At 40.1% G+C, this 26,562-nt stretch overlaps 1 protein-coding gene across 2 annotated transcripts in view; it reads right to left on the bottom strand.

Annotated features, from left to right (window-relative positions):
- The window catches only part of POU2AF2 (POU class 2 homeobox associating factor 2), a 36,363-nt gene extending 11,531 nt beyond the window's left edge, over positions 1-24,832 (bottom strand). Inside the window, exons 1-3 of one of the 2 annotated variants that reach the window (XM_077893420.1) lie at positions 24,704-24,832; positions 23,944-24,077; positions 13,758-13,867 (exon numbers count right to left, since the gene is read on the bottom strand). In XM_077893420.1, coding sequence (XP_077749546.1) covers positions 13,758-13,867; positions 23,944-23,953 — 120 coding nt within the window. In that variant the 5' untranslated portion in view covers positions 23,954-24,077; positions 24,704-24,832. Of the gene's footprint in view, positions 1-13,757; positions 13,868-23,943; positions 24,106-24,703 lie in introns of those variants that run through there. The other variant, XM_077893419.1, reaches the window with a different exon arrangement.
- Between the last annotated feature and the right edge of the window lie 1,730 nt (positions 24,833-26,562).

The raw sequence follows: 26,562 nt of genomic DNA, 5'->3' as shown, positions 1-26,562 counted from the left end.
TCAATGGATATACTGTTTTTAGGGGGTCAGCTTTATTGAGGTACAACTTACATATAACAAAATTCCTAAATTTTAAACACACAATTTGATAAATTTTGACAAATTTTGACAGACTCCTGTGACCCACTTCTATAATCATGACATAAAACATTTCCATCAAATTAATTATTTTATAGCTATAATGAGTGCTACCCTCTGTATGGTGGCCTGGGAAATATTTGGTGGGGGGTGGTAAATATAAAAGGCAATGATAATGTGCCATGTCAGTTTGCCTCACACAACATAGAATTGAGTTCTAAAGTCCCTGGGTAGGGACTGGGAAGGCCTTCACTGGACAGATTTCAGAACTGGTACTTACTCCCCCATCTCATTCTCAGTTTTTTATAGGTTGAGAAAGAACAGCCTAAAATATGGGTCTATAGCATATCACTAGTTGTCATTGCACTTATGAAGGGAAAACTCACATTCCTTTCTTCCTCACTCAAAATATTATGTTCATACAGTTGCCTCTTATCATATGAATCCTCCAGAAATAATATTGAAATTAATATTGAAGAGCCTATAACTTTTGACCAAGGTAAGATGGTATATAATTTTTATTTTGCATACTGCAAACAACAGGATCTTGCAATGCCAGGTAGCCAAATTCAGAGGTTTATATTTGAATGAAATTTGCCAGCCTGCAACTTCCTGTAGCTTACACAGCAGCCTCACAGCTGCCCCAAGAGCTCCTCCATGAAAATGAGTTAATTTGAACTAATGGGTCACCAAGGTAATAAAGTGATAAGATTAGGAGTTTCACCTTGAGTACATTTATCATCATTTTTATGACCCTATAATATTTTAAGTGCCAACCTAGTTAAAGAAATATATTGAAATGTACTAAGGAAAAGACCTCCGACTAGCATAAGATTTTTCATGCTGCTATATAATTTATTTTTAAATTCTAATGACATAGTTTAGAAGGTGTCTCTTTAATCTTTGCTACTAATGCTAAATAATAATAATCATAGCCCTTTATGAATAGCTGGGCTCTCTTTTAAAAGAATTCGTAGCACTTTATGTATTTACTGTCTCACTGTCATCACACTATGGTTAAGAGATGGATCAAGTGGGTGACACTATACTGAACCTTCTAAAACCGTGTTTGTTTGTTTTTTAAATATTTATTTATTTATTTATTTGAGAGAGAGAGAGAGAGAATGAGAATGAGTGAGAGGGAGAGGGAGAAAGAATCTGAAGCAGACTCCTTGTTGAGTGCAGAGCCTGACATGGGGCTTGATCCCATGTCTGCTAGATCATGACCTGAGCTCAAACTAAGAGTCAGATGTTTAAGCAAATGAGCCACCCAAGCACCCCTAAAACCGTGTTTTAGTGGCTGAATTTAGACCCAACCATAAGTCATGATTTTCCTCCAACTTTGAAATGAATATAATAATGCTGGGTGTAACATAATCAGTCTTTAAGTGGTTATCCGTGTTAGGCTGGAATACCTTCTTCTTCCAGAAGAAAATGGGCGTAGAGAATCAGATGCCTTTGTTAATGTTAAAGCACGTAGTTGAAGCAGGGGGATTCTGATTGGTGTGAAGTCTTACACAATGAATGAAGGATGTCAAGTCTATTCTAATTTCATTAGTTTTGCAAAGTTTGAGACAGGTTTTGATTTATGGGCCACTCATCTGAGCTGCATAGCAATTTAACCATAAATAAGAAAAATAGTCCATTAATGAATAAGAACTACAGTTTGAAACATCTACCATGTGCCAGGTGCTTTATATGAGTTTATTTTATTGTAAACTAGATATTATCATCTCAGGTTTACAAATAAGGAAACCAAGCAAGCATCAGAAAGTTAAGCAATATGCCCAAGATTGCCCTTCTAGTAAATTACAGAACTAGATTTAAACCCGGATTTTCTGGCTTCCAAATTTCTGCTCCATCAAGCTCTCAATAATGGAACAAGCAAGTTCACTGCACCTGCCCCTCCAACAAATCAGATATTTCCTGGGCACCTCTGATGTGCGAGATCCAGCGCTGAGTGTTGCAGGTGCTAGACAAAAATGCAGCTCCAGGGCTTAGATTGGGATTCACTTAGGGAGATAAGCCGTTTGTGGTAGATTAACTAGGACCACAGTTTCTTTGCAGTTTCTCCCATTAAGAAGTGGAGTCTGTTCCTTTACCCCTGGAGTCTAGGATGGTTTTGTAACTTGCTCTGGCTAATGGAATGTAGGAGAAGTGATGTTGTGTGCACTTCAGAGTGTAGACCTCGAGAAGACTTGCAGCATTCACCTTCACCTGTTTTGAAATACCACCTCGTGGTCTCTTAAGGAAGTCAATCTCAACTCCTAGAGGAGAAGTGACTGTGGAAGTGTATTCCAATGCTCCTGCTGATGGCCAGTAACGACTGCCAGACATTTGAAGAAGGCCATCTTGGACTTCCAGCATGGCTGAACCTCCAGCTGAGGGCAACTGAATAACTGAGCCCCAGGGAAACCAGCAGAGGAACATCCAGCCAACCCACAGAATTGGGAGAAATATATAATTGTTATCACCTACTAAGGGTGGGTTCTCACTCAGCAACAAGGAACTGATGCAGACATACCCAGGAAAAAGTCACTTGTGGTGCAGAGCTCATGGATTCCAATGCCATTAGATTATATAATGTGGAGGTGGGATGGAGGTGAGTAGCTGCCTGGGGAGAAAGTGACTTAACACATTATATAGTGGGTGATATTGGAGTCCATGCATCTAGTTTCCAAGTGCGTGGCCTATGCTCTACATACTCTGGGAGTCAGACAAGGGAAAAACTGAGGTACAGAGCACTTGAAATGGACACTGAAGAATGAGGGGATGTAGATAGGAGAAGGGAGGCTCCCAGGTACGAGGAAGTTTGTGAGCCAAGCACAGAAGTAGAAAAGCAAAATTCTTTTTCAAGAAATGAAAGCAAGTTCGTTTGTCAGGAGCAAGAGTTTCATTTAATTGATTAAATAAAAATGTATTGCGTGCCTACTATGCACCAGGATTATGGTAGTTTCCAGAAAGAAAAAGAGGAATAAAGCATGGTATCTATTCTTAGGGAGCACACAGTTTTATAGGGAAGACAGTTGCATAACTGTCTGACTGGGGCCAGAGGACTAGCATTTCATGATTAGAAATGCTATTCATGCCAGACTCTATGTCAGGCACATTATAAATATCAGTATGTGTCTCATTTTTATTAAGGACTCATATTTGTGTGCTTTATGTACTCTGCACTGTGCTAAATGACTTGTATGCATTATCATGACATCCTCATTATTAACATTACATCCTCATTGCGAACTAATGAATTAGATTGTTGTAAGTTATTATCTCTAGACTAATAGGTTGGGGAACTAACTAGACAGTATGAAGGACTTGTCCAATGTCGCAAAGCTAGTAAGTGACAGAGCCACTTTAGTACAGGTAGAGGCTGGAGGGTGGGGGTGAGTTGCTATTTTGGGGGAAGGTGGCTGAACACAGGATATTGTGGGAGAGATCTGAATCTGGTTTGGAAGGGTGAAAGGACACCAGAAAGGAGATAGTATATGGGGCATTGTATTTGAGGAGAAAGCAAAGGTTCGAGTGTGTGGCCAGCATGTTACAGACATGGACACGTGTGCAGGAAGTGTGTGGACAGGAGGCTGGCGAGACACTGGAGGAGGGTATAGGAGCCAAGTTATAAAGGGAGCCATGTGAGCCATGCTGAGGAGCTTGGAATTTGTCCAGAAGCAGGCAGTGGTCTTTTCGAGGCTTCTTAGCCATGTAGACAAGTGGTATTGGCATTCCAACAAATTTAATCTGGTGCTGACAACAGTAGGTCAGGAACGGATGATGGGTGAGTGTGTGGCTATTGCAACTGAACAGAGATCCAGCGATGAGGGTCTGATGGGCTCTCCTAGGGGCGGAGCGTCAGGAGATCAGCAGGTGACATTTATCAAACTTTATATGTGGCTTTGTTTTAGAGCCCACCAAGGGCTGCTACTCGCCGTGTGAGTGCCGAGGGCTGCTGGCCACCTGTCCCGGTTGTACCAATTCCCAGGGCTCTTTCTGTCTTTTCTTCTTTATCACCAACTTTCCCACTGATGCCTGTGTGTAAAGAGGGGGCTGGCACGTTTCCCTCAGATTGCACTATTTACAGAGAAAAAAAATCCCTATATCCTTAAATGATTTAATGGTATATTGTACAGGTCCAATCCTGAAACCACACAGATTTGTGAGGAATGAATATTGACATATATCCTTAAAAACATTTGCCTTTTGTCTACAAAGTCCTAGATTACAGAGGATTGATCTCACAAAGAAATTGCTCATCTGGTTCTGTGCACTTTGTTTTCATTATCACCAGCCTCTGGCAAAGTAGGTACTATGCAATCGATATAAAACGGAGACATAAAAGGGTTAAATAATTTGCTTACAGCCTTCAAATGTAGAGAGTTGAAATGAAAACTTAAAGTCTTGTTTAGATTCTCTCTTGGGGGAAGGGAAGTTGCCATGAGTACATTAATTTATGCATGTTTGTAATAGTACATATGTAAATATTGAACATAGATTCTGAAGTTCATTGATTTGTTGGTACAACAACTTAATTTCTTTTTAATAAAATGTCCTAGTAAAATTCTGGAATATTGCACATGGAACTCAGTGTGGTACTGTGGAGGAGAAGAACAAGGGGATGGGTAAGCAGGAGAGGTCATCAGACTTTTATTTTTTACTCTATACCCTTTCTTCCATTTGAAATTTTACCATGCATTCTTTTGTAATTAAAACAGATACTTAATGGAAGTTAATAAATAGAATTCGGGTCATATTTTTATTGTAAATCTCAAAGTTAAAAAAAAAACTATGATTCCCAAGTGTCTTAAATTTCTGGTGTATGAACAATTTTATGTCCTTTGGAAAGCTAACACAGCTATAGGGTTCCAACTTTCTAACAGTTTCTCGAAATTTTACTGTTAAACCTCTCTTGCTTGGCACAAAATGATGTCCAGGCTGTCTCTGTGAGAAAGTGATTTCTGCTACCTAAGTTATAAAATGAAGCACATTTTTTTTTTTTATTTTACCCCTGATCCGCCTTTGGAATGCTATTTGTATTTATGTAGCTAAGTAAGAACAACAGAAGCCACTGGGATGCTTGTTGATAAATGGCCCTGTACAACTGTGGCCAGAACAGGATCTGCAGAACTTCAGCCCTGCCAGATGGACTTGCTATAGCTGTTTCACTGCAAAACCTGATTATTTTTGCAAGCTGTATGAAAGAATTCACCACCAGGAAATATTTTAGATTTTGTGATATTTAAAACAACAACAACAACAACAGCCACAGAACCAATAGAACAGCTGAAAAAATAAGTTGCTTGCAAAAGGTTCCCCTTTATTATTATTATTTTAAAAAATTTCTGTAATTGTGAAAGAGCAGGTGGTTGGGTGGAGAACATGGAAAGCCCTGGAAATGTGGTTCAGTTCTATAAACAAGGCAGGATAGTGGGCTAATTAAAGTCAGACAATGGACTATTTTGAAAGGCATAGATAAAGCATTCATTCAAATGAATGCCAAGGACATAATATGTACCTCTGTATTCAAACATTGGCATTTTGAGTTTAGGAGGCATGGCCTGCTAAGAAAAAAATTTTTTTTCCTTTTTTAATTCTTTCTGGGCTCATAAAGGGGATGAGTTGACAATGTGAACAGGCAATATGCAAAGTGCTCATTTGGGGGAGGCACTCCCAGGGTAGACACTGATTATCTTGAAAACATTACAAATAAGTGGATCCTTCTGATGGCAATTCAGAAAAAAAAAATAGCAAGGACAAGTGAGATGTACTTATTAAAGAAAAATAATAGTTTTCCTAAGAGATTTAGCAATCAAACACAAAAGGATCAGGTACTTCTAAAAAATAAGAAAAATCAAACACTGGCATAGCAGGAAGGCACACTGGGTCATCTGATGGCCATGTGCTGTGTCCAGGCAACCCAGAAAATCTTACTGAAGCCAAACCACATTGTAGGATGGGTTCAGTTTATGAGAGTTGAGCTAAAAAATAATTTTTATAGCAAAGTTTAAGAAATCAGAGAAGAGCGTGGGTATTTCTTGTAATAGCAGTCGTATGGGATTTTCTTGCACTCATGTCTTCCGAACTTGGGGCTACTGCCCAAATCTTACCCTTCTTCGTCCATGGATTCAATTTTACATACAAGTCTTCTGTTCTTAGTTTTGACAAGACAATCATGGCTGCAATGGCTGGGATTTCTTCCTTGAAAAGGGAGGGTATGGCTAACTCCCTAAATTTAAAGCATGGATAAGCAGTTTGTAGTCTTCTTTCTTCTTTTAGCCTCCTCTTTGTTGTAGCATCACCATTAGAATACCAAAGAGAAGTAGCACAATATATAAATTGTCCAAGTTTTAGTAGGCTTTGAGGGGTACATCTTGATTAAAATTAGATTTTGATAGTAAAAGCTTCCATCTGTCTTTAGCATGAAACACTAAAAATTGGCTTAGTGTCTAGGAAATGAGACCATTGGTGGTCCACCTTTCTTAATCTTTTCTCAACCTTTTGTAAGAAGTTAAGAGCATAAGGAAATGACTCTCCCTTTCCTTAGTAGCTTTTATAGTTATCAGGAATATGCATGTGAGTTTTTTTTGTGTGTGAAACTATGAAAGAATGCTGGACCCTAGGGAGACTGGGGGAACATCTAAGAGGTGGATCACCAGAGATGGCAGGTCAGCTGAGCTGGTAAACTCTATATTTCCCTGGGTTCAGGGGTCTGTCTCTTCCAGCCCTCAAAAGGGAGCTGATACAATCTCTGCCTTCTCAAGTGGGAGAAGTGACATTCTACGTCCATTCTCCAGAGTGAGCCATGGGACAGCAGCTTCTCAGGCAGCTAGGTAACATTCAAAAAAGAAACCACACTTCATCAAAAGGCACAGCAAGAAAGTAACCCCTCGGCAAGAGCAAAAGGTCAGTGAAGTATGGGTTGGGTGAGGTAGGCCCTAGAGATATCTAGGAGAGCTGCAGAGAAGCTTCTGCAAGGTCAGTGTGGTACTCTATGATTCTGGTTCAGGAAATGTTTTTCTCTTTTTATGGAGAGGGCCAGGTGCCAGGTGAGCCCAAGAGATCAGAAGTCCAGGAGTGGTGGGGAATGACAGAAAGGAACTATAGTCTGGAAGCAAGTTCTAGGACAGAGCTAGAGACAAGTTCTAGAAGGAAACCAAGAGGTTTTCATGTGTAGTTCCTTTGAGGGTATCTGGCCAGCATAGAAACAGAGGGTGCTGGTTCTAATTCAGGCTGGGTGTGGCATCATCTAAACAATCTATGGAATCACTGCAGGGACAGGTGGATTGAGAGGGAGCAGAGGTCATGACTGAGAGCCAACATCATGCATGGAATCTGAAGGGTGACAAGAGGACTCAGTGGAGGCCTTGAGGCAAAGTGGGGTTTCCAAAGATAGTTCTTCCTTGGACCAGAAATGTATATTAAGGAGATATGAGTGCCACCCTCTCAAGGCTGTTGTACTTCTCATTGATAAATGGCATATATTTTAAGGTATATAAGTGAAAATATTTATAACTCCCTATTTCAGAGCCTAGCCAAATGATAACTATTATTATGAAGAATTCTTATCTACCCCAGAGAGAACTGAGGTGACAGGAGAAGACCTAGGCTTCGAAGTCAGCACCACTGTGCCACCCATACCAATCTTTGACTAGACATTCAAGTTAGTGTCAGAACATTTGCACTCCACATAATTGCTCTTGTGCTTTACAGGATTTTTCTGTTCCCCATTTCCCTGGCAAACTCAATTTGCGAAGTTCTACTTGAACTAGATGAAAGGGGATTTATCTTTCTCAGAACAAAGAGAGGTTCAGCTTGGCCTTGGAAATTGGGGGATAGTCTTGTCCATGGGTGGGACATGTTCTGAGGTCAGGAAAAGCTATGGAACCAAATTGAATATTGAAACGGGAAGAACCTAACTCTCTACTTCCAGCCACAAGGATGCTGAGGGCCAGTGAGAAGAAAGGAGTTGCCCAAGATGACCGAGAGCCAGAAGGAGGGGTTGAAACAGATTGAGGAAGGGGCCTTTTTCTTTTGGTACAGAAGAGAGGTCTTGGATGTTATCATTCAAAGCTTCAGTGAAATTAAAGAAATCTTGCGATGCTAGAATATACAATTTCCAATTGCGTGTGTGTGTGTGTGTTTAACACTTCACAAGAAACCCAAATGTAAATCACAGATATGGACATCACACTGTTTCCACCCAGTGGTAACTGAAGTGTGCATGTGATTGGTACTGCAAAACAGCAGCTGGATATGTAACTAAACAAATCTCTAACTAGCAGGCTTGATAGAAGGACAGACAGTTATTATGGATGGAGCTAGGCAATACACATCTGTCTCACAGTTAGAGTTTGGCCATCTCTCAATAAAGATCAAACACTTTCAATTATCTAAGCCATAAATGCACAACATGGTTATCCATTTACCTTCTGTTACTCCGAATTTCTCCATCAATATACACTACTGTCATACTTCATTCTATGTTGACAATGTTTTCCTTCCAGAAATAATTAGGAAATATTATTAACCAGGACACCCAGCTGACAATATGGCTTTATTCATGTGTTCTTGGCATGGAGATCTTAGCAGCTAATTTAAATGTAAGGATTTAGAAAATATAGAAAAATAAAATAATTGTAAGTCATTATGACTTGGAAAGCAAACAATTGAGATAGATGTAAAAGAATCATGACAAGTGGAAACAGCTAACTTTTGGTCTGTAATGTATATAATATCTACAATTCAAGACTGATGTAATATAAATATAGTTCAGACCTTTCAAAGCAACCTAGAAATCTTTATGTATTTTCTTTCATGTTTATGTGGAATATTAATCTAAAATAACTTTCCTGGATATTTCCTTATTGTTATTCACCATAGCATTTTGATGAATAAGCAAGATAGCTGTTCGCATGCCCATAAACCAATAAAAGAGACTGAAGAGCAGACCCTGATCCCAGGCTCATCGCAATCTCCTCCACACTGCCTGTTCTGCTGATAATTTTTACTCCAGCCTGATTGTCGTTTCCTACTTAGTAAGTCAAAATTTTTTTCCCTCATGCCAGCTGTTGTGTACTCAATGATTTTAAACGAATTTTTATGATAGCTTAGGAAAAACTTGATTAGAAAGCTCAAGAGCCTGCAAATCATTCACTGAATTTGAAAGCAAAATGAAAAATTGTGGCTATTAGCCTTACTGCTTCCTCTTGTTATCCCTTTTTGTTCTTTACAATAGATAACTGAGAGTTCACTGAATTTTGCGAGGTTATTAAAATTTTTCAATGATTTGCTTTTATGAAACTCAATTGAAATCGTGTAATTGAAAAAACAAGCAATAAAAGCCTACATCAAAAGTCTAATTATATATATTTTTTGGTACTAGATGTGGGTGAATGGCTCATATTTTAAATATTCTGATAGAAGACAAGTAATGTAGTAAAGAATAACACAGAAAAAACTGAGAAGGCAAGAGAAAAACCATTATTTAAAACCAGATGTCCACAGTAATAGTGTGAAACCACAGGCTCATGGCTAGGACGTATAAAAGTGGTTTTAAGTCCAGTCTTTGGTGCAAATCTCTTTGGTGAAAGGGATTTCTCTCCTTTTCTTTCCTACTGCAATGATGTGAAAAACATTTCATGGTATCAGAAACAGATGTTCTTGAAGGAAATTGTGGTGAAGATGGATTAACAGAGCCTGTGTAAACTTATCAAAGTGTTATCACAGAGAGTGGGGCACCAATTTGGGCATCAAATGGACACTTCCTAAAGGATACTTCTCCAGAGGGACACACATTTCATCATATATGTGTATTAGCTTCCTAGGCTGCTGTAAAAAATTACCACAACCTGGGTGGCTTATAAAGACTGTAATGTCTGTCTGTACAGTTCTGAGGGCCTGGAGCCCAAAACAACATTTTGGCAGGGCTGTGCTCCCTGTGGGACTTTAAGGGAGAATCTATTCTTTGCTTCTTCTAGCTTTTGGTGGCTGCCCACATTCTTTGACTTGTTGGCTGTGCGTCTCCAACCTCTGCCTCCTGACTGTTCTGCCTCTTGCTCTTTTGTGTGTCTTCTGTGTGTGTGTGTGTGTGTGTGTGTGTGTCTCTCTCTCAAACTCTCTCATGAGGATGCATGTGATTGCATTCAGAGTAATGCAAGGCAATATCTCCTGGGATAATCTAGAGTAGGTACCTCCTCCGAAGATCCTTAACTGAATCACATATTTTGCCTAGAACCTTCACAGGTTCCAGGGTTTTGATGTGGGATCTTTGAGGGTCCGTTCCTTGGGCTGGCACCACTCTGTATGGCAGAGCTGCATGGGAGGGCCTCCAATCTCCTCAAGCTGGCCTCTCATTGCTTATTACCCATGCCGTCAGTAGCAAAGTTTGAACATGCCTAAGGATGGCTTCCCCATCTGAACTTATTCAAGATGTTCAACACACTGTTGCCTGCGGCACTGGCATGAGGAGGAGAAGGTAGGCTAGGTATTATCCATGCAATTAGGATCCCAAGTGCCCACCAGCAACGTGAGTCTCCATGATTCCTGCTCATCAGGTTGCATTTGCAACAGGGACAGAAATAAATCTTCCAAAGAATATTGTGTCTTTCCTGAGATATACAGATATTCTAGAATAGTGGTTAACAGGTGAAAGGGAAAACCAATTTATGGAGGTATTTTAAGCCAAATAACCAGATTTTGGGAAAACATGCATTTAATCACTTAAATTTAAGAGGTGATTGGAGTAGGGATGAGAGTAAGATACTAGTGTTGAGACATCAGTTAATACACGTGACCGCATAGACAAGGCTAAGTTCAAGCTGCCTATGCACTTGATGCCTGAGAATAACTACCATAGTTAGGGCTGGTTTGCACCTTTCTTATCCTAGAAGTTCTTGCCCCATGATATATTTTCCTGTCTTCTGATTTTCCCTGTTTTCATGTGCTATGGCCCTTGAACGTGTCCTTCCAAAATCCATATGTGGAAATCCCAATGCCCAATGTGATGTTATTAAGAAGTGGGACTTTGGGAGGTGAGTAGGTTATGGGGGTGTAGCCCTCACAAATAGTATCAACACCCTTATGAAAAAGCCCCCAGAGAGCTCCTTAGGCCCTTCCTCTATGCGAAGACACAGTCAGAAGCCAGCTGTCTGCAACCCAGAAGAGGTCCTCACCAGAACCTGTCCATGCTGGCACCCTGATCTTAGGCTTCCAGCCTCCAGAGCTATGAGAAATAAATGTTTGATGTTTATAAGCAACCTGGTCAGTGGTATTTTGTTACAGAAGACCAAATGGACCAAGATGGTGAGTCAGAGATTGTTCTATCCCAGTCCACATAGATCTGTCCCTTTTAAAGGAATATTAAGTTGGGAGCCAGAAGATTTGCCACCTGCTAACTGTGCAACCTGAGAACAATCGCTTCCTGCATCTTCTCCATGTTTCCATCTGTGAAATGGGAAACCATGTAAATATGAATTTCACAGGATTTGTATGTCCATCCAATGAGACCACACAAGGAAGTGTGCTTTAAACTGTCTTTATGTAAATAGTATTGTAGTCTTCATATCACATGGCATATTACATGCCACCTGGTCTTTCATCTTTAGTCTAGTGCTTGGTTATGTGGGCTTGTATCTTCTAAATGTATAAATCTTATTCTTTTCCACTACATTATTTGGTGTTTAATGGCATAGACTATGTATTATATGTTTCTTGTATCCACTTTCACTGTAACACTGTCAGTGTCACTGGGCCAACAGAAATAGCTCGACAAATTATAATCTGGGTAGATATGAGAACGTTGGCTGTGTGAGGCTTGAACCCCTGCTCTTTGCTCTAGAGTCAAGTTCTCAAACTCTGATGTGCAAAGGAATCACCCAAGGAGCAGGTTAAAAATGACCATTCTGTGGCTCCAGTCCAAAATCTCTATGTTAATAGACATGGAACAGAGATCAGGAATCTGCACTTTAAAATAAAATCAAACAATATGGTTTATTATGTTTATGTTGTTGTATCTTTTCACCCTCTCAAAAGAGTGAAAAAATAATAAAAATAATAAATAAATATAATATATATAATAAAAAAATAATAAAAACATATTATGTGATAGTCACAGATCTTAACCAAAATATGTTAGGTAATTTTAGAAAGAAGAATATAGTTATATTGACTATTTGGAAATACTATGCTTTCTTATCTTTTTCTTAATTCTATCTGGCATTGTGCCTTATCATTGTATGTATATATTGATGATGATGCCAAGGAATGAGTTAGAACCTCATTCACACTGGGCAGATCCAATATCTGTTCTTTTACTGTGTCTTTATTCTCACTGTGATTCCTGTCTTCCGATTGACAGTATGCCGAGAATGTCTGTTAGGTCTCACAATTCTGGCTGTAGCTGTGGCCAAACAATCCACGTTACCTTTCGTGAAGGTTCATTTGGAATGGACTCTGAATTCCCTCTCTCAGGCAACTGTGTGGCTCAGTCAGGTAAACATCCGCCTTTGGCTCAGGTTATGATCCTGGGGTCCTGGGATAGAGTCATACATTGGGCTCCCTCCTCCGAGGAGAGTCTGCTTCTCCCTCTACCCTCCCTCTGTGCACACTCTCTCTCATTCTCTCTCTCAAATAAATAAATAAATAAAATCTTTAAAAAAATGAATTCCTCCCTCCCTCCCATGCTCTCTCTCAAGAGACTAAACTGGTATGGAAATTTGTAATGCACACCCCCGATGACTGAGCAGGCACTGAGAAACACTGAACACACAGGGAACCAATTATTCCGATTTTATTTTGATCAACTAAGCTCCATTTGTTGAACTAGAAGAAAGGAGGCACTTTAAAATAAAGGAAGACAGAGACGTGCAAAGTTCTTGGATGGGAGGACCTAGAATCTGGAGTTGGTTCACTTGAAACATGTCTCAGAAGTTTGATCCTGGAATGGTGTTGAACACAGTCCTGATATTCTGAGCAGCCCCACTGGAAGAACCAATGTGCCAGCCGCCATGCTAGGTGCTGTACATAGTTGCCACATTTGTTTTTGTGTCCCACATCCAGCAATGCACAACAGACGCCTGACATTCATGTTGTCACATTTTACCAATAGACTAAGTGATCACAAACCCATCTTGATAGCCAACCAACCACTACTCCTACTCCAGAATCACTTTTGGAGCTCTGGGTGCAACTATTTAAACATTTTAAGCACAGGGCAGAGCTATTTATGAAGATATGGATGGTAGACAGAGGTTTCAGACAGAAGACATCTCTTACTAGACTATTTCAATCCAACTTTGCATGCTATAGAGAGGATTTTTTTAAGTTGTCTCTAACAAATTTAGAATAATATGTCGATGATGGTTAACATTATCCTCACCAGCTGAGCTTTTGTTAATTTATGACTGGGAGAAATGGAAAAGTCAGGACATATCATCCTTTTATTGCCACTTGCTGAGATAGCCAATAAGTTCACAGAGTTCTTGAAGGGCTTACTCACAGATTGACACCTGTACCATGATATTAATGGTAGTAATTATAAGTGTGTGCCAGGTCAAGGAGGGCTTTGCTATCGAGAATATCAGAATCAAGAAGTGAGACTTGGTGTCAAGGGAGAGGGGGAATAACTAACATTAAAAGAGGACTTAGCCCCCAAAGACTTCAGAATGAATTAAATTGAGACTTACGTTAAATCTTGAGTTACTTGTCTGCCTGGATCGTTTTTCTGCCAGTAGATCTTTGACTGTGTGCTTCACTCGCACGCCTTGATACACTCGTTTGCTGTAGTCTCCTGGGACTTAAGCAAATAGAAGTAATGATCAAACGTGGATGGAGTGATAGGTTAACCTCCCTGGGGATGTATTCAAGGGCTTGTCATTGTGATGCTGTTTGCTCATTAAAATTATAGACTTCTTAAATTTGAAGTGGCTTCAATAGAGTCCACTTAGTCCTCTTTCCTTTATTTTTTTTTTTTCTTCTTTCCTTTAACAGAAACTCATCCGAGCTCTGCTTATGTGGAAGCCTCTCCCCCTCACCCCCCACTATTCCATCTTCTATATAACAGCTCTTCAGAGTGTCCTCTTTTTTGTACTCTGATTTGTCAAGATTTCTTCCAGGAAGGCTTAAAATTTATGCTTTAGTCACAAGATCAGGAATCGGATGCACCTTAAAATAATGCTTCTTACTATCTGATGCAAAAGTTAGATTTGCATGATTCAGTTTGCAGAGTGACAGCATTCTTGCCATATCATATTCCTCCTACTTGATGTGGGTGAGCTGGTCAACTGGACTGCTTTAAGATTATATTCTTAGGAAGAAAGCCATCTGTTTCTGTTTACTGCACCAAATTAAGCAGTTTTTCTTATTAAAAACACAGTCTTTCGACATGGGGAGTTGCTGCTTTGAAACTAGGCCAAGGGGGCAGCCCGGGTGGCTCAGCGGTTTAGCGCCTGCCTTAGGCCCAGGCGTGATCCTGGAGATCCAGGATCGAGTCCCATGTTGGGCTCCCTGCGTGGAGCCTGCCTCTCCCTATGCCTGTGTCTCTGCCTATCTCTGTGTCTTTCATGAATAAATAAATTAAAATCTTAAAAAAAAAAAAGAAAAAAGAAAAGAAACTAGGCCAAGGATAAGGAAAGAGTCATTCATTCATTTAACAGGTATTTGTTGAGCACTTACCAAACATATTATTGTGCTCCCTAATTAAACTGTATTACTTCATTTGATCCATTTTACAAATGAAGAGACTGAGATCTGGGACTAAGCTATTTGCCAAAGTCTCGAAGCTGCTAATTAAGCAATGGAGCTGGGATCCAGACTTAAGGACTGTAGCTCTCACAACTGGAAAAGCTTGCTATTTTTACCATGAGGAAATTACAGAGAAATAACAGATAGAGAAAAATACTTCTCTGAAATAATTCTGAAATTGGCAACACTGCTTCTAGAGATAGTGAGTTCCTTGTCACCATGGAAGGTCACGCAATGACAGGAGGACATTCTTTTTGAACAAGTATAGAAGCGTTCAAGCACCAAATAGTAGTAGAACTGTAGGAACTATAAGATATTTTCTAAATCTGAAATCATTGTTCTGAAGTACGTTGGGTGGTTTCAATTCCTTTTTATTGAGTCATTGCTGGCTTACTAGCAATTTCAGGGATCCATGTGCATGGCAGAAGGAACTCCCATGTATATGTGTAAGCATATCACCCAAAACACTCTAATCTGGTTAAATTTGTAGATAGTCTAGGACCTACTTGACTTATGAGTCAAATCTCATTACAAAGAGAATAAAAGGAAGGAAGAAAGGAAAGAACCACAACCCAAAGTGAAGGTCAAGTGGCCCATGGCGTGGAAGAGGCTACTGGCCCAGTAAGCAGGACCTCCATGATCACATGTTACTCTGGTCCCTGACTGGAGATGATCGCAGCTTCTTAGCTCCAGTTTCTTTGTCTGTAAAATCTCTCTGTGGCATTTTATAAGATAGGCATATAAAAATATGCTGAACTACCAAGTTTTACATAAAATGTGAGTACAAAATGAAGGAGAAAAAAAAAATCTAGGTTCCAAGGTGGTGTATTATTTAGTTCAAATGAAGGGACACACAAACCTGATTTCAGCAAAATAAAATTATTTGAACGGTCCTTTGAGTCTTTGTTTGGGAGGTTCTAATTTTGCTCTATATATCTTTTAATTAAAGAAGCTAGAAGTATTTATTTTAAATCAACTTCCAAATTTTTAAAAATATTTTATTTATTCATGATAGATGGTGGTGGGGGGGGGGGCAGAAACAGCCTCCATGTGGGGAGCCAGATGCGGGACTCGATCCCGGGACTCTAGGATCACGACCCAGGCCAAAGGCAGGCGCTAAACCACTGAGCCACCCAGGGATCCCCTCAACTTCCAACTTAAAGCTTGATGATGTTATGTTTGTTCCAAAGGAATCTAGGTGCTCCTTCTAGAATATATGCGATGCCTTCATTTTTGGAAAAGCGTAGGGCCACATTTACTCATCAATGATTTATTGAAGCATTTTCTATGTGTCAGGCACCATGTCAGGACTGGGGATACCAAAGAACTTGCTATCTAGTGGTAGGAGAGAGACATTTAGACGGTAATTTTAATGCAAAGGTGCTAAGTGCGACAACAGAATTCTGACTAGGATATTCTGAGAAGCATAGATGTGTCAACTCCTTGTGAGGGTGAGGAGGGCCTGGGGAGGGCAGGGGAATCCAAGCTGGAGGGTGGGCCATTTGGTTATGATAAAGTGAGCAAGAACATTCCAGTCATCGAGGACCTCAGGGGCAAAGTCCAGGAGGCAGGAACAGAGTGAGGTGTGTGAGGGAGGAAGTGAGACTGGAAGATGAAATGAATAAGCTCTGTCATGAAGTTTCTGGTGGGCAAAGGAGTTTGGACTTCATTCTGTGGACAGTGAGTCATTGGAAGCTTTTAAGCAAGGTAGCAATATGGTTAGATTTGCATTTTAGATAGACTTTTCTAGCAGCTATGTAGGGGGTGGATTTAAGAATCACAAAGGCAGGGCAGCCCGGGTGGCTCAGTGGTTTAGCGCCGCCTTCTGCCCAGGGTGTGATCCTGGAGCCCGGGGATCCAGTCCCACGCTGGGCTCCTTGCATGGAGCCTGCTTCTTCCTCTCCCTGTGTCTCTTCGTTTCTCTCTCTGTGTGTGTCTCATGAATAAGTAAATAAAATCTTTAAAAAAAAAAAAAAAGAATCACAAAACCACAGGGAGATCAGTCAGGAGAGTTCTAGAAGAATTCAGGTAAAAAAGAATAGGTTTGGGTTTTTTTGTGGTTGTTTTTGGTTTGTTTTTGTTTCTATTTTTAGAGAGGGACAGGAGGGAGAAGACAGAAAGGGAGAGAGAGAATCTTAAGCTGACTCCACGCTGAGTGCAAAACCCAACTTGGAGCTCAGTCTCACAACCCTGAGATCATGACTTGAGCTGATATCAAGAGTCAGAGCTTAGCCAACTAAGCCACTAGACCTTTCCAAGAGATAAGGGGTTGTGAGTAGTGGTAGACAGGAGGGCAAGGAGCAGACATTTGAAAATTATTTAGGTATGGGAGAGAGAGAAGAGGGAAGATTCAAAGGTGATTCCCAAGTTTTCCTCATGGGATTCGTCTGGGTACATAATTTTGAAGCCATCAAGATGTGGTGGTGGTAATGAAACGAGGAAAGAGGATGGAATTGCCTGGGGGAGTGTTCAAAAGGTACGGTCATGTGATAGCACACGTAGAAACAATACCATGTGTCAGGCACACCAGGATAAGCAGGTCAGGCTACTCCCATGGCCCCAAAGGATCAGTATCTTGGAAACTCCTATGATGCCAACTCTTGACACACTGGTTGGGAATTTCTGGAGAAAATAGTTACAAGTAGAAGCCTGGGGAATGTCCACATTTGAAGCATTGTCAGAGGAGGAAGAGAGAAATGAAGAAGATAATGAAGAATAGTTGGAGAAGAATGGGGCAAAACCAGGGGAGTAAGGCATCCACAGGATTCGGGGGAAGAGACTTCAAGAAAGAAGGGAAAAGTATGGGGGCACCTAGGTGGCTCAGTGGTTGAGCATCTGCCTTCAGCTCAGGGTGTGATCCTGGGGTCCTGGGATTGAATCCCACATCGGGCTCCCAGGAGGGAGCCTACTTCTCCCTCTGCCTATGTTTCTGCCTCTCTCTTTATGCCTCTCGTGAATAAATAAATAAAATTTTTTTGGAAAGATTTTTTTCCCTAAGAAAAAGGGAAAAGTAAGAAAGGCAGGAGAGAATGGTCCAGGAAGATAAGGATGGCAGAGCATCTGCGGCTTTCAATTCAGTGGTTGATGTCAACCTTAGCAAGAGAAGCTTTGGAAATATAGCTAGAAGCCAGACCATAATGCCAAGGGCCAACCCAGGGATGGAGGTTTCTTCTTGATATCTGAATGAGAAAGGGAAGCAGGAGTTGGATGATAACTGGAGAGAGCTACAGGGTCAAGGAGAGGTCTGCTTATATTTTTCTATCTATATACTTACAGGTGACTGAGATTTGAGGATATTTGAACAGATCAGAGGAAGGGATTAAAGATTTAGGAAAAGGGTAGAGATTGATGAAAGAAGGTTGAAGAGGAAGCAAGAAATTGGAGGCCAGGTCATAAGTTGGCTCTCAAGCCCTGAGACTAGGATGAGGAAGGGCCAGAGAAGAATGGTGACCAGGCCAGGTGACCTGGCCGGTGGCTGGGACAGCTCTAGTTCACCCGGAACAGCCTGGAGTAGGAGACAAGACAAGACAGGGGGCAAAGCCAGATACACAGGTCAGAGCGATCCAGAGCACTCCAGGGATCCTCAAAGTCTGATTCCTGGACCAGCAGTGCCAGTTTTGCTAGGAACTTGCTAGACATGCCAATTCTCACGCCCTACGCCAGATGTACTGAATCAGAATCTTTAGGACTGGGGCTCAGCAAGCCATATTTTAATAAGCCCTCCAGGTGATTTTGATGTTTTCTGAAGTTTGAGAACCACAGGTATACATAACAGTGAGGACTTTATAGGGTTCTTGTTCAGGTGGGGGCCAACTCTAACCTGGGGATTCCTGGCTGAGTGAAAAGGGGAACATCTGGTGATTGACGGAGTGGATGCAGGTCTGAGAAAGAGGGAGGGGTGGGAACAGACAAGGTCCAGCCTGGATCCCTTGTCTGTCTGCAGACAGTCTTGGCTTCACTTTTTCCTGAAGCGCTTTTTAATTGATGATTGCAGTCTGATTCTCATCAATTTGTGCTTTATGTGTATGCCAAAAAGCCTGGAAGAAATACACCTCTTTTAAATAAGTTTAACAAGTAACCACATGGTAATTACTAGAGGGATAAAGTTCACGAGATGGCAAATAACCAGATCAAAACTCTGAAGTTTTGTCATAAACAATCAGTCTTATGTACAACTTGGCACTGACTTAGTGCAAAGTACCGGCCAAATGCCACAGGGGATGCAAAATAAGTCTAGAACGTATAGCAGATGTCCTCAAAGAGATCCCATTTCAGCAAAAGAAATGAGATATTCACATGTGAAAGGGGAGGGTGGGGAAGAGAACACTTTGGGTGGTCGGTGACAGTTTTGTGGGAAGGGATGTGATTCAGGTTGGACTCACAAGGATGTGGATGGGGTGGATGGGTTAGGAGTAGGGACAAGGTCTTGCGGGCATCAGGCCTGGCATGAACAAACACAGAGACAGGAAGGAGCAAGGCACATGTGGAAAGGGTAAGGAACGATAATGGGAATTAATGGGTTTATAATGGCATCTCCATGTAGATAAATTTCAAATAGATACCATTTAGCCCAGACCTATCCTGGCCAGGCTGTAGTCTTGATTATCCATCTTCACTTGGATGTCCAGTAGACATTGCAAACTCCGCATGTTCAAACCTACATTCCATTCTCCCCTCCACCTCTGCTTTATCTGGAACCCTCCCTTATCTCAGTAGGCAGCATCTCCAGCCTTCTAGGTGCTTGGTCCCAAAGCTATAGGCATCATCCTATCATCCTGGGTTCTTCTCTTTCTGTCCTACTTCATAAATGTCCTTTAGGAATTCATGATGGGGCTACCTACAAAAGAGATCCAGGAGCTGCTGACTTTCCTCCCACCTCCCTGCTACTAATATCTGGGTTTAATCTCTCATCATCTGGCACGTAGATTACTGCAGCAGCCTCAGGACCCTTCACCCCCCAGTCCTGGTCTATTGTCAGCTCAGAAGCCAGAGTGATGCTTTAGAAAAGAAAGCACAATTGTGTCACTTCTCCCCCCAGAACCATACAATGGCTCCCCATTTCACTCAGAGTAAAAGCCAGAGTTCCTAGAATTGCCCTATGGAAACTTGTTCCATGATACTGCTGATCTCCCCTCCATAACTCTCCCCTTGCTCTCTGTACTCCCGCCAGTCTCTGAAATGCACAAAGCCCATCACTTCTGCCTCAGAACCTTTGCGTTGGCTGTCCACTCTATCTGGATTATTCTTCCCCCGGTTATCCACATGGCTATGTGCCCTTGTCCCCTTCACGTCTTGGCTCAAATGTCATCTTTCTAATGAGAACATACTTAAAGTTGAATCTTTCCCATAAAATATTCCTAATCCCTCTCACTCCATGTTACTTTCCTTTCTACATAGCATTTCTCACTTTATAATGACTTATATAATTTCTTTACTTATTAACTTTTATTGCTTACTTGCTAGAATGGAAGCTCTATGAGGGTGGGAATATTTGCCTGTTTTTACTCAGTGAAACATCTCAAGTGCCAATGCCTAGAATGATACTTGAAATACAGTAGACTTTTGTAATTATTTGTTGAAAGCGTCCTTTTGGTGGGGTAGGGGGAAGGGCATGGTTAAGATTAATGGACATGCTGAAAGTCTTGAAAACCAGAGTATTATAATTTATGTTGTAGGTGATGCAAACGACTAAACCTTTTGAGCAGGAGAGTATTGTGACTTTGACATCTTGGGGGAAGATACAGAATACTGTTATGGAAGATTAGTCTGAGGATGAAGCCTAGGATGGATTGAAGATGAGGAAGCAGGAAGGATGGCGAAAGGTAAAACAGAGGCTAACCAAAAACAGTGGAAATGACAAGGAAAGCACAGATTTAAAAAGATTCTCAAAAGAAAACACACACACACACACACACACGCAAATGCACAATAAAAAAGACCACCAGGATTAAGAGGAAAAAACAAGGAGACAGGGAAGTTTTCATGGGGAAATAAGAGTTCAGTTTTGAACATGTTGACTCTGAGGTTGTGGGGGCATCATCAAACTAAAATATCCTACAGATAAGATGGGGGCTCTGAGTAGCACTTCTAAGAAACACCTTCACGACAATAATAATTAAAATGACAAAAATAAAATTCTTTGAGGAATTTTGTAGCAGTGGAAGAGTAGACATCAAGTATGGAGCCTTGGAAGCCACCAGTTCTGATTCCCAGTGGAAGGCAGGGGCAGGGCAGGTGGGAGCGGGGACGAGAGGTCAGAAATGGAGGTTTGTAACATAGCAGAGCTTTAGAATCAAGGAAGTGCAAAACAGAAGTAGAGAAAGGAATAATCGGTGTTGTCAAGAATCTGGCACCTAGTACATGCTCGATAAATATTTGGGGAGGAAGCAAAATGACTTACAGGAAAATGAAGGCACAGAAAGACCGTAGGGTTTGGAAAGGTGAAGATTTTCAGAATGTGGGAGACAGCATTTTGTAAGAGGAGTGGATGAGATCCTTTCTCTAGGGCTTCATGGGGACTGAAGGCTGCTCTGAAGCAGTGCTACATAAAAGCAAATACTTCATCTGACACAGCACAAAAAGTGAATTCAAATAAAATTTAATTAGCAATGGAACTTGGTACAATTGCTTTAAACTATAGCCCAGAGTATTCTCCATGTTTTGAAAATTCTTAAAGTTCCTTAAACCTGTCCTGCGCTCCTTATTTAGGGAGGAGTTAAAAATTCTATCAGTATTCCTTTTCCCAAACATTTCTTTCCTCTGGTGCATTGTGTCTATTTAAAGAATCCACACCTGCAGAAACCAGGAGATGCTTAAGAGTTTTTATTCAAATACTCTGGATACAAACTTGCATTCAGATCAGTTGTTGCGAAAACAAAGATCTGTGTTTCCGGAGAGAAAGCACAAGCAAATTTATTAAGGAGAATCAACTTATCCTTTAGAATTTGGAAAAAAAATGTTATACTTCCGTATTGTGATTATGCACATGCCGCCAATTGTCTCAGTCACGTCCTCTCCTTACTGCTATTTATTTTGATAAAGAATGTGGCACTGAGGGGGGAACATGACGGGATGAGCACTGGGTGTTATTCTGTATGTTGGCAAATTGAACACCAATAAAAAATAAATTTATTATTAAAAAAATATATATATAATAAAAACAAACAAAAAACAAAACAAAAACAAAAACAAAAATAAAAAAAGATATGGCCCATAGTATTCTTAGGGGTGCTGTTGCTTTATATTGTTTTTGAAAATTAAACATTTTCTGCATCAAAACAAGTGCATATATTCTGAAATTGAATATTTGAAATGTAAGTGGTTCATAAACTATTTTTAGTTATTAAATATCAAATACATTTATGGTGCTTATTTGAAGCCCTTTCTTATTTTACTATTTTTGATGATACTCTCTGGGGTCTGTTTCCTTGCTTTCTCTAAACAGGTGCTTGCTCTCTAAGGTAAAGGAATAGAGAGAGTTTGAAACAAAGAAAGGATAAAACAGAAAACGATCCCATAACTTTAGGAAAGAGCAATTCAAAAATACAACAAAAATATTTTGAGTTGTACATTTGACAATGGAAAAATTAGGATGATAGATGACGCCTCTCTGAAAGGTAGTCCCTCCTAGTATGGATGGGCACATTCCCATTCAAGACAGATTAGAATAAAACTCCGGAATGATGGATTACTGGTGGATAGAGTCCACATTTGTTCCATTTCTCTGCCCGTCAAGGGAAGTGCCCAGAATGAGGTCCTGAATGGTCTGGTATCAATACGGGGTGCCTGCCCACCCTCTGGCTCAAGTGCCTCCCCCTCTGCCTCATGAACCTAACCAGCTCAGCCTGCCTTGCTGAGGATGAGAAAGCCCTCACCAAAGGGAGGCAGATAACCATGGAGGGATAAAAAGTGGTAGCTTTACACACATTAGAGACTTGGTGTTTGTGCTTCCACTTCTGATCTGAGGACTTGATGTCATGTTAGTTTTATTATGGGAAACTTCCAGGACAATACAAGGAAAGGCATATTCCGCAATCAATAATAGCATGTGCAAATATTAATTACTAAGCAGAAATATATTATTTTTGAAAGCTTAATCTGGAAAGAAAGATGGAAAGTTTTTAAGTGAGGCCAAATTAGGAGTTTGGTTCGCCCACCCTGCAGGCACCCACAGCCCCTTCCCCCTGCCTACCCTCCTCCCACCCGAAGTCTCACAGCTGATCCAAAACTCAGCACTTTGGTCAATTACCAATTTCATGCTGCAGTGTGTAGAGGCTCTTATGTGATGACTCTATCATCTTATTTTTTGAGATCAGACTTTGAAGAGTGGGGACATTTAAAAAATATTAATTTTTCTTTCAAGGCACTATACAAGGCATTTTTGAAATACTCTGGCATTATTTATTAACACTTAAAATTCTATTTTTTCATCTCAAATTTGTTCCCAAACAGATGGGTTTTACTCTATGCTGCCACTAACATCTGTATCCTCAGAGTGAACAAATTGGGAAGATCTATAGACAGTTTGAAATCATGAAATGGCAGTTTAGGCTCTTCCTTATCATATGCATGTGGGAAGTCCTTCATCCTTAGACTAAAAATCTGAAACAGGATGCATGAGTAAAAGATATTTCAAATTCTATAGAGATGTGGATTCTCCTCCTACACTTTCCTTACCACTGAGAGCTTACCAGAAATTATTTCATTTAACACAACATTTTGCTATACTGGAAAGGAAAGCTGGAATACCTGTCTCCATTTTATAAAAATAATGTTCAGTAGAGTTGATCTTCCAAAATAAATACCTGCCTAACCTCTAGGCAGCAAAAGTAAACCTGACAACTAGTAATTAAATGTGACTAGAAATTATGAAACTGTCACCAAGCATTCTAAATTGTTGGTCTCTTGTCTGTGTGGTTTTTTAAAAATAGTTTTACATGTTTTAGCCAGAGTTTCAGGGTATTTCTTCTTGTCCGTTGCTTTGCATTATGACTTTGGGATGTCAGAAATAAACATTAGGATTATTAAGGTTTTTTTTTTCTTTTTTTTTTTTTTAGTATGTGTGCTGCCGAAGCGAGCACATTAAGGTTTTCTTTAAATAAAGCATTGCAATAATTGACATTGACTCACCACTTTCCATTCTGGATGGTTCTGGTGAATTCCCTTCTGACCGGCAATGTAGGCTATCTGGTGAATGTCGTGTTCTCCTTGATACGGGATCCCAGACTCTGGCAAGGTCAGCCTGATCCTGATGGGAAAGGCTCCTGTACATGGTAGTGATGCTTCTGAAATGACTTGCTTTAGATTTGATTAAATGCAAATCCTCTGGTGTCTGTTTCTCTACAATTTGCATCCCCAATGTAGATTGTATATAAGGTACTATTTTCCTCCCCAAGAAGATTTTTATTTAGTAACAATGAGTTTCCATTAGGAACAGACTCTCTTAAAAGTTTATTATGGAAACAAGGAATCCATTATTTGTTTTGTGAATAGCAGTGCCATTTTCTATTTCTTTCATTTAGAGTCAGGTTTTAAAAAATAGTGCATATGAAAAAGCTTCTCTGTCTCAGTAGGAAATATAGGTTTTATGTCTGTAATATGTAGATTGTGGGTATATAATTTTTAAAAGCTACGCATCTTTCAGATATAGATAGAATTCTAGGCAGAAAAAAATCAAAATTAATACAAAATGAATACATTTTAATACAATTGGACAGCCTTATTACATATAGAACATAAATATATGATCCAAACCAGAAGCTCCTAAATCTGACAGTACCTCAGAATTAGTGGTGGACCTAATAAAAATACCCATGCCCAGCCACATCCAATTCTAATTCAGAAGCTTCTCAAATAGGGCCCAGAGAGCTATATTTTAAAACAAACTTACTGGGGCACCTGGGTGTCTCAGTCAGTTGAGTGTTGGACTCTTGGTTTCAGCTCAGGTCATGATCTCCTCGTGAGATCAAGCCCAATGTCCGGTTTCATGCTGGGCGGGGAGCCTACTTCAGATTCTCCCTCTCCTAAGATGAAATCAGAGAGGGAAGCAAACCATAAGAGACTCTTAACTCTAGGAAACAAACAGGGTCACTGGAGGGGAGGTGGGTGGCGGGATGGGGTAACTATGTGATGGAATGAGCACTGGGTGTTATATGCAACTGATGAATCATCAAATTATACCTCTGAAACTAATAATATGCTGTACGTAATTAAATTTAAAAAATTCTCCTTTTTCCTCTCCCTCCACCCATCCTCCCTTTAAAAAATAATAAAAAAAATAAAACAATAATTTTTTTGAGAGTGGTCTTTTTGAGGAATATTCGGTGTCATGAACTCCTCTAGAACCAAAAACAAAAACAAAACAAGCCAAAAAACCCCCAAACAAACCCCAAACAACCAAATTTTTGGTAATTTCTGACATTTTCCTTATTAATCTTCAAGGACCCATGATTGCTGCTTAACCTAATTTTGGTTCCATTTCCTAGTCCTGCACAGAGTTAGTTTAGTCTGGATTGGTCTGAGACTTGGAATTTCAGGGCTTGAAGTAGGTAGGTATCATCTGGTAGTCCTTCAACCTGGCTCTGTCTCAGAGGCCTTCACCTCATTTCAGATCAGTGGAATCTGGAGGTTTCCTGGAGGTCCCTAGAGGTCCCCGACACGGACTTAGAAGGTCTGCAAAGTCTAAACCAATTTCATTAACTATTAACTTTTTTTCCCTTTAACTCTCTCATTCTCTCGTGAAAGTACAGAAGAGTTTTCTAGGGCCGTGTCACATGATATATGAATGGGAGATCATGGCAGATATGGGAGCATCTAGTTGTTTTCTATGAAGACAGACATTCAGGAGAGATTTGCAAAATTGTAAAACAGTGCCACTCTTCTCAATAACTTTATTTGGGAAGCATAGTTATTTTTAATTAAAATGTTATTTACATCAACATGTAATGGTTCATTGTTGTTATTTTAAATGAATAGTAAATATATTTTCTTAATCCTTAGTTTTGATTTTCAATATAAAATATTTATACGTGGATATAAGTCATATTTTAAAAAGCTCTTTGGTGTCCTCCATAATTTACAAGAGAGTAAAAGGGTTCTGAGACCACATGGTTTGACACCTGATCCTATGCAAGAACATCTACAGTATAAATGAGTTTCTAGAATGTTCTAACAAATTTGAAAACATTGTGTTTGCGCTTCTATTATGGAGAGAATTCACCTCTTATGTCCTTCACATTTCTAAAAGAAAATAAAAAAGACAAAATTTGGCTTAATTTCCTAGTTTCTAGCATCTGTTTCCTTTTCTCCTTTAAGTGAATGAGAAGAGGAAGAGCCACAGCCATACTGATCATATAGCCCCCGTGATTTGTATTCTTTTCCAAGCGGGGGTCATCCCAATTCTTTCTTACTCTGCTAACCAAATAGCTCTATGTTAAAATAAAATAAACATTATTAAGTGAACTTTACTATCTCTGCAATTAATTCCCCAAACATGTTGATTCTTCTCAACATTGCACTGGAAGATTTTAAACTTTTTAGGTAGAATGGAACCATTTTAGAACACAGATATAACACGCATTGCTGATAGAGTCCAATCTTTCTTAGCACAGTGTTCGATCGTAGGGCCTGTCATACCTTTCATTGTGTCCATCATTTCTTCCCTCCACAAAGTCTCTATCCCAGTGGTCCTGCACCCCCTGCCTCGGCATCACCTGTAGTACTTAGGAAATATAATCTATCCTAGATTTG

The sequence above is a fragment of the Canis aureus genome, chromosome 3 (genome assembly GCF_053574225.1).
Source record: "Canis aureus isolate CA01 chromosome 3, VMU_Caureus_v.1.0, whole genome shotgun sequence".
In the NCBI taxonomy this organism is placed as follows: Eukaryota; Metazoa; Chordata; class Mammalia; order Carnivora; family Canidae; genus Canis; species Canis aureus.
Note: the sequence above shows the minus strand (reverse complement) of the source record. Positions and strands in the feature narration are given on the sequence as shown.